We start from the raw sequence: 18,756 nt of genomic DNA on the forward strand, positions 1-18,756 counted from the left end.
AAGAGCTGAATGTGATTGGCTGAGGTGCTCTCACCCTTCATTCATTCGGCAGTTAGTTTCCAACACGCAGAGCACATAGATGTGAGAACCAGTCTGTCTGAATAAGCCCTTTATGTAATTCTCTATGAGCTCCACACATCAGTAGTCAACCTATTACTCCTGTTCTAGACTCCTGGCTGCTACATTGTAACAAACTGCTGCTGTGTGACCCAGACAAGGTGACGGCTTGTCAGCCTCTGAATGTCAATGTTTTCATTTACTGACAGCAAGCAGAGATCTTGAAAACAGTGAAGAAAGACAAAACATATTAGAAAGTTGTAGAAGCTTTATTTCCATAAGACTGACAACCTCTTGTAGATCCGTGTAGATACTGGCGGATACTTTCTCAGCTCTTAGAGACATTTGTTTGCTGAGGCTGGCTTCTTGCAGAATCCTCTCTGTGTGCCAGGCGCACTGTTATCACATGTAAGCCCATCCTCACACTGGCAGTGCTGATTCACTTGAAAATGTATCTGATGAAATAGATGATGTAGTTAGGAGTCATAAGTGTTTTTATTATTAACCCTATCTGCCACTAAAATGTAAAATCAGTGGTGGGAGACGCAGTGTGAAACCAGGGGTCCAGTTACAGAGAACGTCCTGTTTAATGCTGCATCAAATTAGGTCTTATTCACATATCGAGTGCAATTAATTAATTAATTTTTTTAAGTCCGTGAAAATTTAATCATTACAGGCTTCCTTCATACGGGCCCTAAAATCATGCGAGATTTGTGTGTTTTGAGATGCACAAATAGGAGCCCCATTCTCTTGAATGGGGTCACAGACATGAGCGATGTTTTCCTGCACGGCACTGCAATGTGATATTAAGCAGGAAACGAATTGCACCATGTTCTATCTTGTGGCGTGATTTCCCATGGCAGCGCACATTGTTTTTGATGGGACTGGTTCCAGCAGCACTGGCCTCATTGGAAGCAATGGGAGAAACTCTGCGATCCTCTGCCGCGACTCTGACGGCTCCACAAGAGGCTCTGTTAATCCACAAAGTGATGCAAGGCTGTCTTGCCATGAAGATGCCTTGCATCCCTGCGGATTTTACATTGTGGGGAGCGCAGAATTCACGGCCCTATATCGTACTTGCCCGTGTAAAGTTAGCCTCACAGGTGAATTGTACATCAGTTCTTGTGTCTTTAATGCACATGTGTCATCTGATTTCAGTCCATTTTCCTTGCTGGTGAAAAAACCCGAATATGGCAAAATTGATGTAATTTAAAACTCTGATTGAAGCAGCGGCTACGTGAATAAAACAGAATATACTCACACCCCATGCTAGTGCATTGCATTTTTTAACACACTTATTGTTTTAGCCCTTTGCAATCCAATTTTGGATTAAGGGTTTCCTAGGGGGCTTTCTCTTTCTGCCATTATACCATAGCGCCATCTGCTGGCTAGAGCCAGTACTGCAGTATGGGACATGCTGGAGAGGCCCCCGACAACAGAGCGGCCAGTAATCTACAGTAAAAGTACCCTGCCGGATGTCTTTCGACATCGGAGCTGTACAGCCTTCAATCATAATATCTTCAGATGTCAGACAGTGGATTGGAAAGGGTTAAAAGGGGTGATTCTGATCTGATAGAAATCTCTCTCTGCATGTTGGATGTGTTTTTGAAGCACCTGCACATTTTTTACATGCCGACTGTGTTTTTCACCTGTGCCCAAAAAAAAAAAAACACAAGAAGGCCAACCAATTGATGTCATTTTTTTTTTCCGCAGTCAATACACAACTTTGTATTTGCTATCTACTAAATCCCTTTCACTTTAATACATGATTTTGGTCCCTAAGGCCTCATGTCCACTAGAAAAATACGATCTGCACAGATTTCTGCTGCGGACTTCTACAGCGGATGCACTGCGGGTCACTATTAATTAGATTTTTTATTGCTTGCGGGAGATCATAAGCAATGAGTTGAATGGAGCCCATCAGCGGGTAATCTGCAGTAAACTGGAGCATGCTGCATCTTTTTTTCCACGCGTGATATCCAGAAATCAAATGAAATCACATCCATGGGTGTTAAATTCAATTTAATTGACCGCAGATGGCCAATAATTCCCTATGAGCAAATTTGACTGCGGATCTCACCCGCGGACAAACGCGTGGATTTGCTAATTCTATTTTCTAGTGGACATGAGGCCTGAGTACTGGTGGATATTGGATATGCTGCACTTTACTTTGGTACATGTTTGATGTGGATGTCTGAATATATCAATGCAAATCAATCGTGTTGTACAGATAGAAAATATGCCTTTGTGAATGCGCCCTAATTGGTGTATGCTTGTCCAAATTTATCAGTTTCAAACTCGGACAGAATTTCAATGTTAAAATCATCCATGTTAATAAGCCCTTATAGCAGCTTTTCAATGTAGTTTTTGGTCACGCAGCTTGTAAAGATGGAACACAAGGTATTTATTCATACACTTTCAAGGTGCATAACAGAGGAACAGCTCCGTATAGAGTTAAAATATATTTAGTAAAGCAGACATGTGATGAGAAGTGACAGCTCCTCCAAAGGTTTCGCATATCTGTGAGGCTGTAATCGCATGGCCAATATTACCGTGTGAGTTCTGCCCACGTACGAGTCTGAGTTAACCTCTTGCACCTGTTCTGTCAATGTTGCTTGATTGTTTGTCTGCTGCTCTCAGCCAATCAGAGGCAGAACTCACCCAGTCATGAATTCATGAATGGGTGAGTGCTGCCTCTGATTGGCTGAGCACTGTGACCAGACAGAGGCAGCTGTCATTCAATAGCTTAGAGCTGCCTCTGATTGGTTACAGTGCTCAGCCAATCAAAGGCAGCCCATTTAGCAGGCAGGGATTTTAAATCCCTGCCTGCTGAATACTCCTCAAAGCAGTGCAGGGAGAAGAGCCGGCTGGACGCGGCTGAGCTCCGGCAGCTGCAGAGAAGTGAGTATAGATTTTTTTTATATTTATCACACATTTTTAGGATGGTTTTCAGGGAAGGGCTTATATTTTAAGCCCTTCCCCGAAAATCACTGCAGTGCTGGTCGGCAGCCCATTGCTTTCAACGAAGCCGGCTGCATTGCCAGCTCCAATGAATTTAATAGAACATCGCTCTCCTCTGCCACAGCTGGGGAGTCCCATTTTCACTAGACACTGTGACAATGCTGTCACAGTGTCCAGTGACAATGGGACTCTTCGCAGAGTTGAAGAAATCCTCTGCCACAGCTGTCACATCTGTAGCAGAGGATCTCGATGTTCTCTGTATGTTAATTGGGCCACCGTAGCTGCAGCCAGCCCCATCGACCACAGGTGAAACCACTGGATGTGACAGGATCCAGGGGTTTCACATCCAAGGAATCCTCTGCTGCAGCTGTCACAGCCGCAGCACTCTTTATAAGCAGATAAAAGCTGCTAGCAGCGTTTTTTCCACTGTGACGCCTACTTCGGGCACGCAAATTTTTGAACACATAACTGATGCATTCAAAAATGTGTGCGTCAAAACACCCGTGTGACTGAGCCCTAAAGGATCTGCATGAGGAGGTTAGAGACAGCGTAGAGAGCAGCTCAGGAGGCTGCAGAGGATGGACAAAGTAGAGCAAAGAGAGAAGGGTCAACCTGTGAACTGTGTTTTAGTTTATGCTGCCTGAACTATAGCTGTCTCCAGTAAGTAATCTTGCGAATGCATGGCTGCAGGAGACCAAACTGCAGAGGCTCCAACCAGAAGGACTGCTGCTGAAAGCACTACAGAGAGGAACATGTCAGTTAATTGGATCGGAGATTGCCATTAAACTTGGAGTCTCCTCAACTATATCACCATACAGAGTCCTACAGAAGGTCATAAGGGAGGCTTAGCCTCAGTAAAAGCCAAGTTTGCACATCAGCATTAAGACTATTGAGTGAGAAGCAGGCCTACTAGTCACATAATATCATTCAGCATTCACTTAGGGTAAGAGACTGAAGCTTTTCTATTTATTGTTCAGAGACTTTTCTTTGGGAATCTTTAGCATCTTCATATTCTTTATTTCAGGACTATCTTCTGGACAAACTAATTTTTATTAGGGACTGTGTGTCAAGCTGCTATTGCTGGATTAACCTTTTCTAATCCAATTTGTATCCTGGCTTTCCTAGGGGCTTACTCCTTTTCTGCCGTTCTACAATGGCGCTATATGCTGGCTAAAGCCTGTACTGCATGAGGTGACACGTTGGATAGGCTCCGAAAGCAGAAAGGCTGGCAATATACAGTAAGAGAACCCCGACTGCCGTCTTCCAACATCGGAGCTGTACAGCCTTAAATCATAATGTCTTTAGACATCAGACAGTGGATTGAAAAGGGTTAACACCTGTTGTTCATATGCTATCCATGTATTCCTTGGTTGAAGTGCTGAATGAAAATTATATTCTAAGCAGTTAAACCATTGAATGAAAATAATCATATTTGTGCTATTAGTGAGGATACAGCTTTGATTCTGAATCCTGTTATGTGATTTTTCTCATCTGCACCTACATAACCCATTTCCTTCCATCGCTATCTGTTACATAAAAGTTTAGATATTTTTGTACTTGCATATTCGCTTCGTATCCTGAACCTTTGTCACCAACCATGAGCGATTTTCACTTGAACCAAGGGTCCGAGTCTGAAAAATCACTATGTCTTTTTTTTATGAGTGTCTAACAAGAATTGGACATGTAATCTGTCGTGTGCCATACAATCACACAACGCACGGATTGGGTATATTTATGCTGTGAGTTACGCCTGAGAATCTTGGGTGCAACTCTTTCTCAAACGTGAACATGGCCGGAGGAAGAAAGCAAACAGCAGCCGCATACAGATACTCACCATTTTAGTACAGAACTCGTCTTCTGCTGCTCTTCGTGCACATCTACCTGTCTCAGCAAAGAGCTTACAGGTATTCTTCCTGCAGCACCCGCTCTTACATTGCATACTTAAATAACATAAATCTCCATAGTCCTAAATGTAAAAGAGAGGAAACTAAGATTCTGTGAAATTTTATAATTGAGTTTGGCCACAATTGTTACTTGACATGAGAAAGAAAAGACTATTAGGGACAATTCGGACGGACGTTTTTCCCATCAGTGTGCTGTCCGGGAATTTTGCAGCAGCCGGACCCATTGCCAATGGAGTTCTTCACATGAGCGTTATTTCATGTTGACTATGTGCTATTCTGATCCGTGTCATGGGTGAGAGTAGGATATATAATGTCCACTACCCCGCCACTCAGACAGCATATGGACATGTGTCCTAGATTCCCGGATGCGACTCGCAAATGATCGTCTGAGCGCAGCCTTACACCTCCTTCTCACAGAAGGCTTGTCTCCATCTCAGCTGCTTTTATGGCACTTTTTTCCTATAAAAGTTCTATTGGAAAACATACACCACCAACATACATGGGTAAGAGCTATATGAACACAGCACCCGATTTTTTTTTCAAGGTATCTAAAGCCTCATTTTAAACCCATTTGTGACCACATATGCACTTTTTTTAAGCTTGCAACTAGCAGGTCTTCATGTGATATAAGCACCTTTATATGGAGCTGCATCGGAAACCTGGCACGGGACAAGAGCGAGTGTTTCAGTACCCCCATCTAATTTGTGGAAAATTCATGGTCTCCTGTCCGCATGGCCATTATTTTTGTAGAACTAATCATCCCCTGGAGGACTCAATGCTTCAACAGATTATTGTGGTTCTCAAGGCCAAAGAAGTCCAATGTGTTACTAGATGGGGTCTCTAACAAAGTCAGAATGAGCAGAATAAAAAAATCTACATGTGGGTTGTTCAGAAAATTTCTGCCATGTGTGTCTCTGAGGTATTTGCCCTGAGACAGATAATATTTCCTTGCCCTAAACCACTAACACATGCCTCATTTACCCTTCCCTATGTAAGATCTTCATGGCTGTGTCCATTAAACGTTTTGCTGTTCTAGACCACCAAGGTTTTTATGCCTATCAGCCCCTTCTCTCTTAGACGACCAGGAATGTTTCCTTCACTGACCCAAACCAGCAAGAATGTAGCCATTAACCCCTATTCTGCCTTACACCACCAAGCATATGGCCATTAATCTTTTCACTACATTTTCAGTATTTCTGATACTTGGGGTGCCGCCTCTATTGTCTTGTAGTTAAAATAAGAATGTACAAAACAAAGAGAAGCAAAAAATATCCTTATGATGCAGTGTAGATGCCCTGGTTGCTGCCCGTCAGTCTCTAAATACAGGTTGGCAGTGATAATGTGCAGTACTTGCTCTCACCACTGCTCAGTAGTGAGCATTCTTTTATTTAAGGACATTTGATGTTTCTTTTTAGAACTACTAAACAAAACCTTTACAGGCGTGTGTCATGTATGATAGATCCAGTCTGTGTCCCACATGCCAAGCCAGAGGGTTAGCCACAGCTAGAACATAGGCCACCAAGTGTTCCCTGGCCATTGTTCCCAAAACCTTCAGAGTGAAGCTGGCAGAGGTAAAGAGAATATCTGCAAGGATGACAGAAGCAGCATGAGGGACTCTGCCTAGTTAAGTCTGTGCTTAGATTTCAATTTGTCATCAATATTGCATTTTTCAAGGGGGGTTGGGTAGAGGGGGAATAAATTTGTAGTTCACCTTAGTGTATTAAGCTATCAAATCCATGTTGGAAAAATAAGGTGTATGGAGGAGAAACCAGTACAACAGCTGGTAACAGGTACTCACCGAACCGAAGCATTCATTTTTATTTCTTTTTGGTACACATGTAGGAACCATCCAGGAAATGGCCCTACTGTGGCAGCACCCGCTTTTACATTCCTCACTAGTGTAACATAAATCTCCATCCTCCTAAATGTAAGAAAGAGAAAAGAAAAGTTTTGTGAATGTATTTATATTTTCACATTTCACATGTATGTCACATAAAAAAGTGTGCTTTCTAAAAATTGTTAACCCCTTGAGTGGCACGCCCGGAAATCTTCCGGGACGAGCTCCACTGCCGATAGTGATATAGCCTGGAAGATTTCCGGGCTATGTATCACTATGGGAGCTGCAGAGCACAATGCCACAAGCTGTGACAGTGTGCTCTGCCTGCACAGACCCACAGAGAACAAAGCAAGGGCTTTGAAAAACCAGCAGAAGATATCGCTGATCTGCCGGCAATCTCCTGCTTTGTATACAGGTTGCCATAGAGACCATCGGCTTGTCAGAAGCAAGCCGATGGTCTCTGTGGCAGGGAGAGCTGGTGCTTGTCTGTCAGAGGACAGCCAGGCACCAGCTCTTACAGCAGAGATCAGAGAAAACCTCCGATCTCTGCTGTGTTAACCCTTTACATGCTGCAGTCTATGTGACTGCAGCATGTAAAGGGCTGTCACCATCGGACCCCCGGAATGTGATCAGGGGGTCCTGATGGGTCCTTGTGGAAGTCCCCTAAAGGGACAAAAAAAAAAGTTTAAAAAAAGCAAAAGTAAAAAAATTATAAAAAAAATTATAAAAACACTTGTCTCCCTTAACTTTGTAAAAAATCAAAAATAAAATCACACATGTGGTATCCGTGCGTCGTAATGACCTAGAGAAGGAAGTTAATACATTATTTAACCCCTTAATGACATGGCCCCTTTTTTTTCTTTTTTCCCTATTTCTTTTTTTCCTCCCCCCTGTTTAAAAAATCACAACTTGTCCCGCAAAAAACAAGCCCTTATATGGCCATGTCAATGGAAAAATGAAAAAGTTATGGCTCTTGAGATGCAACTGCAAAATTAGTTGAAATTAAATGATTAGACCATTTTAAAAAACCTGCCCTGGTGGGTCTGACAGGGTGGTAGGAAACCCGCCACTCAAGGGGTTAATATGCCATAGGGCTTATTTACACGTGCGTTAATCAGCCAGCATTTTCATGGTCGATCGATCTACGCTTCCATTTAAGCAGTTCCACCCTTACTTCCCCCTCTCTGCCTCTTTCCTCCACTACGGCGTCTTTAATGGGAGGGGCAGGATGGGGTTGGAGCTAAGCTAATCTCTGGCCCGCCCACTCACATTGCTGGCTATGGACAAGAGGGCGGGGAGGGGCAGGACCTTAGCTCCACCCCTGTCCTGCCCACTCCATTGCAATCCGCTGGAGGGGAAGAGAGAGACAGAGCGACGGTGACGGAAGGGGGAACTGCTTAGATGAAAGCGTATATCGGCCGGCCTCGAAAACACCGGCTGATATACTCTCGTGTAAATAAGCCCATAGGGTCATGTGAAATGTTTTGACCACTGGGGCTGCGGATGCTGAGACCCCACTGATTGATAGAGTGAAGCAGCTGAAGCCTCATCCCAGCGCTGTCACTGCTTGTTAGCTGAAGATCCTATAGTCTTTGTATTGAAATAATCACTTTCAATTTTTTTGTCTCATGGCTTTCATGATGTTTTGTTTTTTTTAATGAAGGGAAACGAGTGGAAAGCTCTGTTTGTTTCCGTTTCGTTAGGTTTACATTTTTCTTTTGATGAACAAAAAGCGCTGCAGACTGCACTACTTGTTTATGTAACAAAAACCGGAAATCTAACAAAACGGATGCAAACAGAAAGCTTTGTTTTTTATGTTTGTTTTTTTTCTGTGTTTTTATAACCCATTGAATTCAAAGGTGAAATAAAAGGGAATCAGTTACATAAAGTTTTCATTCCGTTTCTCTGCTATGAAAACAGAATCAGAATTGGAAACTGAAGCCCTAAGTGCCAGCGTGAATGAGTCCTTACACTTTTTGGTAAAGTATTCTCATCTAGTGAAAGGATTTTGTTTGCACATTAAGGGTACGTTTACACGAAGCAAAAACGCTGCATCACCTGACCTGCATCGCTGCGGCCACTAGAGGTCGTTGGATGAAGAGGTGGACTAAGAGCGTAAATAATTGCGAGGTGAGGGGGGCTGCGGCTGCTGAAATCAGCTGTAAGTGTGAAGCTCATTTGCAGTCACAATTCTTCCTTATGGTTTCTTTTACACACTACTTGCCACTTGGATCAGGACTAGTCTAGCGGACAGCAGGCAGGGCTGAGGTACAAACTGTGATTTAGGCCTCTTTCACATGGGTGACAGCAATATCACCACTACAAAATCGCAGCGATATTGCCGCTTTGTTTCCACGATTTTGTACCATCAGCCATGCTTATTCTTGTAATAATCTCGCACCGCATTGCTGCCGCTCTCAATAAAATCGCAAGATTTTTTTTATCGCAAAAGTAAATAGGAGTTTCTAATGTTAAAATTGCATTGCATGAAAATCGCAACTTCAGGCTATGTGATGCAATAAACAAGGGGGCTCCATAGGGAAACATGGGATACAAAAAACAGAACATCTCAGGAAGATAAAACATGCCGCAATTCTTTTTCTCGCAACATAGCTTCAGTAAAAACATTGCTAATGTGAAGGAATCCATTGAAAAGCATGGATAGCGCTATTGCATCGCCAGAAAATCATGCAATTTTGTAGCCCTTGTGAAAACGGTTTTAGGATTACTCATAACTAGTGTTGCACATAGTGATTGGCTGGGTGATAAATTTGGCCCGTTTTTACAAAATTAGATTGAATCATCCTGATCTAAATTTTAGTAAAAATTGCTAAATTTCAGCTTTCTGCTTGGAGCAGAGGGGACAGGTATGATCATGTGGTGCTGCCTTGCAGTGCAGGAGTTCGAGGCTTGAATCTGTCTTTGATTGGGACTCGACTCTGGGTCCTCACCACTGCAGGGCATCAGTGCTGGCCATCGGACCACTGCCAACACCGACACCTCCAGAATTGTTCCAGGGACATTTTTTTTTTTTTTAACAAATAATTTTTATTGGATTTTTGGTAAAGTATGAGTACATACAAAACATTGCGTATACACAAAGTAGTTGTAGACATCGTTACATACTTTTCTAAAATATCGATAAGGGCTTTTAAAGTTTACAATTTGTGCAATGTTATATGCAATAGATATGATAGTTTTCTTTTAGTTGTAGAAAAAGATAAAAAAGATAAAAAGATAAAAGAAAGAGATAAACAAAAAAACATTTTTAAACATATCAAAACATATTTTTCAACTCGAATTGCTGCCATTGTTTCCAAGTACTATTGAATTTAGTGAGGCAGTTGTTGAATTTTGCGTATATTTTTTCATAGCAGTAGTGGTCTGAAATTGCATTCAAGAGGTCCTTAACTGAGGGGGGGGGGGGGGGGGTGTTCTCTCCACTTTCTGGCTATAATGTTTTTGGCAGATAGTAAAAAATGGCATATCCATTTTCTTTTCTTTTTGGGGATTGATTCGCCATCAATGAGAAGAAGAGCAAGTTGGGGCGAACAGTTTAGGCGTAAACCAGTAATGGATTGAATGGTATCAAATACATCCTTCCAATATTTGTGGATTTGAGGACATTCTCAGATCAGGTGGTATAGAGTACCCTTTTGTTCGCAATTTCTCCAGCATGAGTTAACAAAAGCAGGAAAAAACTTGGCCAGTTTTGAAGGTGTGTAATACCAATTGATTAATACCTTGTAATGGGTTTGGAGAATATTAGCAGAAAGGGTGGCTTTATTTGCCTATTCAAAGGCTTTCAACCACTTTGGGAGTGGTATATTTTCTTTTATTGTATGTTCCCAATTTAGTAGGTGTATCTTCTTTGATTTATTGGTATTCTGAATGATAGTGTTATACAATATTTTGATTCGGGAATCATGGGAGTTTGTGCACTTAAAAAATAGATATTCCAATTCTTTTGGAAGGGAGAAGTTACTTATATTAGCGTGTTTGAGAAAGGAGAGAATTTTAATATAGGAGAAGGCTTCTGAGTCAGGTATATTGAATTTGTTTTTAATTAATTGGACTAAAAGGGGCTTTCCTTTATTTATTATATCTGAGATAGATTTTACCCCTTTCGTTAACCATTAAGGATGAGCGAGTATACTCGCTAAAGCACTACTCGTCCGAGTAACGTGCTTTAGACGAGTATCTCTCTGCTCGTCCATAAAGATACGGGGACCGCTGCGGCTGACAGGTGAGTCGCAGCGGGGAGCAGGGGAGAGCTGGCGGGAGAGAGGGACAGAGAGATCTCCCCTCCGTTCCTCCCCACTCTCCCCCGCAGCTCCCCGCTCCGCAGTGGTCCCCGAATCTTTAAGGACGAGCAGAGAGATACTCGTCTAAAGCACATTACTCGGTCGAGTAGTGCTTTAGCGAGTATACTCGCTCATCATTATTAACCATCTATTGAGATTTAAATCTCGTATGAAGTAGGAGAGAATGTCTAATGGGAGTTCAGTTGGGGGGCCATTAGAATCACCCCTGCATCCAAGTGCCAGTTGGTTCCAGCAGTGAAGGGTGGTTAGCATTAGTGAAGAGATATCATGAAAATGTAGCAGCGATGAAATCTCCGGAGTTAGGACTCCAAGAATTGAGGCTTTAATTAGCGAGCCTAGGGATCTGTCTCAGTTTCTGTTTTTCTCTATGTGACACCATGAGGGGGTTTGTTGGGATCTCAGCCAGATACCGGATTGGCTTAATAAGGATGCTTTATAGTAAGCTTGGAGGTTGGGAATTCCAAGGCCCTCCTGTTTCCTGTGTTGGTATAGTATTGATGCAGCTAGTCTAGGTTTTTTGTTATTCCAAATAAAGTTAAGTAATTGTTTCTGGAATTTTTGGATCATAGGAGGGGGGATTAGATAGGACAAGGTACGAAAAAGATATAAAATTTTCGGGAGTATTAACATTTTATATAGTGCTATTCTTCCGAACCAGGAAGGCTCCTTTTTACTTAAATCCTCCAATTCCCCTTTGAGAGAGGCAAACTGAGGGTCAAAGTTTGCGGAGACTGTTTTGGATAAGTTTTGGCATAATTGTATGCCTAAGTACGGTATTTCGGTTTTCCACTGAAAAGGGAACTCTCTCTGTATAGCTGATTTTAGATCCGATTCGACATTAAGACCCAAAATCTGAGATTTGTCAGAATTTAATTTGTATAAAGAGGCTCTGCCATATTGAGTGATACATTTGTATACGCCCTTTAGGGAATTCAGGGGATCTGTTATAGAGATAATAATGTCATCAGCAAAGAGACCGATTTTGTGCTGTCTTAGTCCCATGACACACCTCTAATTTCCGGAGAGATTCTAATCATTTCCGCAAGGGGTTCTATCAGCATAACGAATAGCAATGGGGACAGGGGGCAACCCTGTCGGGTACCATTCGATATGGAAAAAGGTGAGGATAGTACTCCATCAACTAGGACCCTGGCAGAGGGTCTCGTATAAAGGGCTTGGACAGTACAGAGAAAGTTATCACCCACTCCAAACCTTCGAAGCACTTCAAATGTGAAACCCCAATGGACTTTATCGAACGCCTTCTCTGCATCCAGGGAAAGGAAGAGAGAAGGCGTCCGACTCGAGGTGACCCGCTCCAGCAGGTTCTGGATTTTGCGTGTGCCATCTGTTGCACTTCTTCCTTTAGTAAATTCCACTTGGTCGTTGTGGATGACCGTGGGTAGGACCTCCAGGAGTCTAGAGGCCAATATCTTGGCATAAATCTTTAGATCAGAATTCAAAAGAGAAATAGGCCTAAAATTTGCTGGTGTTGTGGAGGGCTTTCCTGGCTTAGGTATGGTGACAATAGTGGCCAGGAGCATTTCTTCAGGCATGGAGCCCTGGTCCATCGCATAGTTGAATAAAGAAATTAATTAGGGAGATAATAAGGGGGCAAAGGTCTTATAATACTCATTTGAAAGACCGTCAGGTCCAGGGGATTTATGGTTTTTTAGGTCTTGGATGGCCTTGTAAATCTCTGTATTGGAAATTGGTTTGTTCAAGAAGTCTCTTTTTAATTCTAGTGTGGGGAGGGTCACTCCATTCAGAAACTTGTTTATAGAATCCTGAGTGGGCTGAAAAGTGTTGGGACTGTCTGTCAAATTATAGAGGTTGTTGTAGTAATCTTTAAATTGTTCAGCTATCAGCTGGGGGTGGGAAATTTTTATCTGAGAGGTGTTGTTTTTAGTGATAAATGGGATTTTTGCTTTTACTTGCTTTTTTTTGACAAGATTAGCCATCAGTCTCGAAGGCTTGTCCATGTGGGAGTAGAAGTTTGCTTTAGAATACATCAGGCCTTTGTTATAGTTATCTAGAAGCGTTTTTTTTTTTTAATTCTCTCCTCAAGGAAGCCAGTTCTAGTAAGAATTTATTTTGGGAAGATTTTCGGTGGAGTATTTCCATTTTTTTAATCTTTTCTAGTAAGAGGTCTATTTTCTCTCTTTTATTTATGTTTTGTTTAATTTTGAGTTTTATTAGGAACCCTCTTATAACTGCCTTATGGGCATTCCAGAGCGTAGTGTTATTAATGTCAGCAGTGGAGTTGATAGAAAAATGCTCCTCTAATGCTTTATTGATTATGTTTTTGTTTTCAGGTGTTTTATATAGGTTAGTGTCGTTGCACCAAATTTTTGTTAGGGCACAAGGGGCTCCGATATTCATTTTCATAAATATTGGCGAGTGGTCTAACCATGTGGTGACACCAATCGTAGTGTCAATAATTAAATTGAGAGTTCCCCTATCCACCAGGAACAGTATAAAGAAAAAGACCCCCCGCGCTCACGGGACCAGGAAACTCCGTTATATAAATTAAATAACTTTTATTGCGACGTGTTTCAACGGTACACAGCCGTCTTTCTCAAGCATTACATACACAATCAAATACACACCTTTATATACATAAATAAATCACAATCAAATACACACCTTTATATACATAAATAAATCACAATCAAATACTATCCACCAGGAACATATCGATCCTTGAATAAGTCTTATGTCTTGGAGAGAAAAAGGTGAATTCCCTTGAGGAGGAGTTGAGACACCTGAATGTGTCATATAAACCCTCTTTATGTAACCAGGGGTGAAGAACTAACATGTTCCTAGTGGGTGCCGTGGAATCTATCTCTCTATCCACTATCATGTTGAAATCTCCACATAAGATCAATTTACCCGTGAGGACCTTTTTGATCTTTTTTATTAATTTGTTCAAGAAGGAGATCTGGGATTTATTAGGTGCATAGACGTTCACCAGAGTTATCGGGGAGTTGTTAATAGTATCCTGCAGTATCAGATATCTGCCCTTCTCATCTGAAATTTGTTTATTAAGAGAGAAGCGGAGATTGTCTCTCAGGGCGATTAATACTCCGGCATGTTTTTTGTGGGCATTCGAGAAGAAGATATGTGGATATTGTTTATTTGAGAATTTAGGGCAGAACTGTTGAGCAAATTGGGTTTCTTGTAGACATAAAATATCGATGTTGGACGCTTTAGCGTCTTTCCAGGCCATCGCGCATTTAAACGGGGAATTTAATCCCCTAATGTTCTGGGAGCAGATTTTTATAGCCATTATGGAGGTAGGTTGTGAGCATATCGAGCTGAGACAGAAAGGTAGCGTAAATAACATGTGAACCTGTAACAAAAAAGCAGGCGGAAACAGTAATATGCCTGGTAACATTAAGAGATATGTATGTTGCGCTATTCAAGTTATAGAGGAGAGCAAACGTTAAATAGCCGTTCTTATTATATAAAAGCATTGAAATGTGCACTCCAAGACAATAGCAAAGAACCTGTAGAACAAAACAGATTAAACATTGAATAAGAGCAGGTATAAAAACCTGAATCTTGTTGGGGGGGCGAAAAGTTCGGCTTGCAGACAATCAGCCTGACGTTGAAGGTCAGCGAAGAATGTGTCCAGCATCTAATGTAAAAGGAGGGCAATTAGAGTACCTGTATGACTCTCATGGAGGGGTAGTAGGGAGCGTACGGCGATGGGAAGATTTTAGAGATCTCTGAGGCTTGCCTGGTTGAGGTTCTTCTGGAAGTAGAATATTCCATTTTGATAGAACATTGGCGCCATCTTCTGGAGAAGCTAGAGCATGCACTGTATTATCTTTATGGACTATTATTTGGCAGGGAAACCCCATTTGTAAGGTATTTTCGCGGCTCTCAGGGATGAGGTGATTAATGAAAAAGCCTTTCTTGCTTGAATTGTATTCTGTGACAAGTTGGTGAAGAGGCTAATATTCGTGTAAGGGGGTGGCAGGGAGCCCTGCTTTCTTGAGGCTGTCATCAGAGCGTCTTTTATGTGAAAGAAATGGAATTTAGCGATTACGTCCCGTGCGACGGAGACTGGTAGAAAGTTTGGTTTTAGCAATCTATGCGCTCTGTCGATTGTGCAATCTAATTCTGTAGCATTTGGAAGGATGCTTTTGATTAGCTTGGTGAGAAAGCTTTTTAGATCGTGTTGTGGGACACTCTCTGGGATGCCTCTAATTTTGACATTGCATCTCCTGCTTCTGTCCTCCAGGTCTATGAGTTTATTCTTTATAGCTTCCACTTCATCCTCTAAGGAATAGTGTTCGTCAATTAGTTTATTATGGGATGCGGTAACTTCTCCCATTTTGTTGTCAATGTGGTCAGTTCTTTCTTCAAGATCTTGTATGGAGCAGTTGACTGTGTTTGATAGGGATTTAATATCTTTTTGTAATGATCCTCTTAGTGCTAGGATCATTTGTTTAATAAAATCTTCTGTAGCAGGCATGTTAGATGATGGAACGTTGATGATGGGATCAGGTTCATGTGTGGAGTCCCCATGAGATTGGCTTGTGAGTGGAGAGAGACGGGGACGCTGCTTCTCATGGCACGCAGAGGGAGTGGAGGGAGCAGATGGAGGCTGAGAGCGCCATTTTGCGGCCTTGTGGAGCCGCATTATCACAGTCCTCGGCTTATACACTCACCCTGCGCCGGGATGTGATCAGCGGCATCTCCTCTCCCTGCAGCTCCTGGTCGGCGTACTGGTTTGTATCGCCGGAGAGCAAAGAGGATGAGTCCTCCGTTCTTCCGCTGGAGCTTGTGGATGTGAGGGAGCCATCTTTGCTCAGCGGTCCCGGTCTCCTCGGGCCGCGGGTGGTGAAGAAGTGTGAAACTTTGTTCAGCGGGGTTTTGGTGTTCCTTCTTTTAGGCATCTTCTTGCAGAAGATCTCCGGTCCGCTTTTGTATGCTTTTGGTGAGGCTGGAATAGCTTTAGGTCGCTATGCAGGCTGAATAAGAGCAGAGCTCGGGGTTATGCGACTGTCTCTGTCTGCATCTAGGCCACGCCCCCCGTTCCAGGGACATTTTGAAGACCAAAATAGAGACCCCCAATTTTTACTCCAATTGATTTTAATGGAAGTTGGAATAGGGGGTCTCAGTTCTTCTTCCAACTCGATTATTTCAATAATCATAAGCTTTTAGCGCAGAGTTAGATCTCAGATATAATATTTGTATAGGATATCTTTTGTCCCCGCATTCTATGAGCCATACCTTTTATTTTTACAACATAGCGGTCTGAGTTCTTTATTTTATAGGACGAGTTGTATTTTTTTTAATGGTACCATTTTAAAGCTACCCTCCGAACCTGGAGTAACAAAGATGGCCAAACAGCTACTCTGACTGCCTGATAGACTACCATTGCGTACTATGCAGTGCCCAAAATACTACATATTGCTCTGTGGTCAGCACTGCTTATGGGCCAGCACTGATTAATTAAAGAAAGTGTAGCGTCTCAGGATAATGGTGCATACTAATGCACAGTATGCATCAGGCAATAAGAGAAGCTGGTGTGGCCATCTTTGTTTCTCCAAGCCTGGAGAGTCACTTTAATGTACCATATAATGCATTGAAAACTTAAAAATTTCTAAGTGAGAAAAAAAAACCCAAAAAGCAATTGCTCATTTTTTTTAGGAGGTTTTATTTCTACAACATATACATTGCATTAAAAGTTAATGTTATTCTATGGGTCAGCACAGTTATGGAGATAACAAATCTATACAGAATTTATAGGCCTCTTTCATACGGCCATGAAGATTTTCGGACGGTCATGTCACGGCCACAGCGCAGCCGAAAATTGCGTTCACAAGCAGCAATATAGTAATATCCAGGGATATTGCAGCATAAACTCTTCTATACATTGGAGCATTTTTATCCTGGCATGATTCCCTAGACAGTGTTGTAGGTCTAGGGTTCTGGATATATAGGGGTGCTAGCTACATCAAACTCCCCTATAGTAATGCATAAGACCACCTGGTTCCTGATGAGTTGAAGGTCCAACTGAAACGTGTTGAACTACCTTGTACCTTTTCATTTAGTCTGATGGACTTGTCCCTCTAGATTAGGGGGTTTCTCAACCAGTCTTTATAGCTTTTTGTCAGGTCTCCATGAATAAGTTTATCATTCTTTGCCCCTACTAAAGAATTATCGGTAAAAGTCAGTTTTAGCAGGATTACTCTATCAAATAGTCGTAATATAGCCGTGCCATTACCCTAGGGTCCTTCTGGGCTGTGAGAGGACAATTTGTTATAGCATTGCTCTACATCAGAGGTCCATATAGGTTTGAGAGTACTATAAGTGGGTTACTAGGATTGCATCTCTGTTACTGTTAGATGCTCAGAGTGTAATTACTCACAAACCAATAAGAGGCGGATGTTTTACACTTCTATATTTTCGTTGTTTTGAATTCTGAAAAACCTAAGTGTAACTGATATTGATACACAAATTGTTGCCTGTTTGTTCATCTTGTTAGTCCATGCCCCAAAGTTTTTAGCGTATATACTTATAAAGAATGATATGTTTTAGGGCACTTTTTTCTCTGAAAGTGATTTTTACGCCCCACCAAGAATACCATCGGTGTTGTATAGTGTGCCAGTCGCACAGATACGTGTGGTGCACCACGCAAGAAGCAGCCTGGCCCTTAAATGCTGGGGGCCCAGGGTGTCAGTACTTTGTACACCAAGAATATGCAGGACAGCCACGCTGGTGTAATATTATAGGTGTCACTATATCCTAAATGAATAAAATGATGCGGCGCTCGCACCCCGGCTGTAGCTGTTGCCAATCTCCTACAGAAAACTCGCCCCATCGGCATTATTCAGCAAGCAAAGTTAAGCTTCCCCAATAATGACTGTAAATCAGGAAGTGTGTTTTTTGTAGACCCTTTGGCTTTCTTCCACCTCCATCTACAGATCCTTCAGCTTCTCTTTTGGTAGCTTGCATTCCATAGACACAGTGTTTATGGTAATGCCCAAAATACTCAAACAGGTCGTTGGGCCTTCTGTCTTTTCAAGTGCCAACGACACCCCAAATCGATGAGCAACCCACTGTAATGTCCCTAACAGGCCTGCACACATTAGCCCCCCCCCCCCCCCCCGGGCTAACACACGGAAAGTGATCCAGGTAATGAATGACCGAATGGGATTCTGCCGTATCCCTCACTACCCATTCTAAAAAAATGCCGAAAGCCTCAAAATATGCACATGAGATGGAGCATCCCATGGGCAAACATCGATCCACAAAATAATCCCCTTTCCAAAAACACCCCAACAGCCAAATACTTTCCAGTGCCACTGGTAGCAAACAAAAAGATGTCTGAATGATAGCCTTCGCCATCAAAACATCAGCACCATACTTCCTCACCCACCGAACCACAGCATCAAACGATGTATACACCACTAAACAAAGCTCAGGGTCTATACCGTCATTAACTGACCCCCCTTTCGGGTGTGATAGGTGATGTATTAACCAAAACTTATTCGGCTCTTTTTTGGGCACTACACCTAATGGTGATACTATGAAATCCCGCTGAGGAGGTTCCTTAAAAGGTCCCGCCATACGCCCTAAACTAACATCCTTTTCCAGTTTTTCCAATACCACAGCATGGCACAACAGTGCTGACCGCAAATTCTTTTTGGAAATTGAG

At 42.2% G+C, this 18,756-nt stretch overlaps 1 protein-coding gene across 1 annotated transcript in view; it reads right to left on the minus strand.

Annotated features, from left to right (window-relative positions):
* Positions 1–307: 307 nt before the first annotated feature.
* The window catches only part of LOC136614653 (keratin-associated protein 9-6-like), a 30,899-nt gene continuing 12,450 nt past the window's right edge, over positions 308–18,756 (minus strand). The window contains exons 4-6 of the mRNA XM_066594126.1: positions 6,721–6,843; positions 4,853–4,984; positions 308–512 (exon numbers count right to left, since the gene is read on the minus strand). Of these exons, the coding sequence (XP_066450223.1) occupies positions 393–512; positions 4,853–4,984; positions 6,721–6,843 (375 nt within the window). The 3' untranslated portion in view covers positions 308–392. The remainder of the gene's footprint in view (positions 513–4,852; positions 4,985–6,720; positions 6,844–18,756) is intronic.

The sequence above is a fragment of the Eleutherodactylus coqui genome, chromosome 1 (genome assembly GCF_035609145.1).
Source record: "Eleutherodactylus coqui strain aEleCoq1 chromosome 1, aEleCoq1.hap1, whole genome shotgun sequence".
NCBI lineage: Eukaryota > Metazoa > Chordata > Amphibia > Anura > Eleutherodactylidae > Eleutherodactylus > Eleutherodactylus coqui.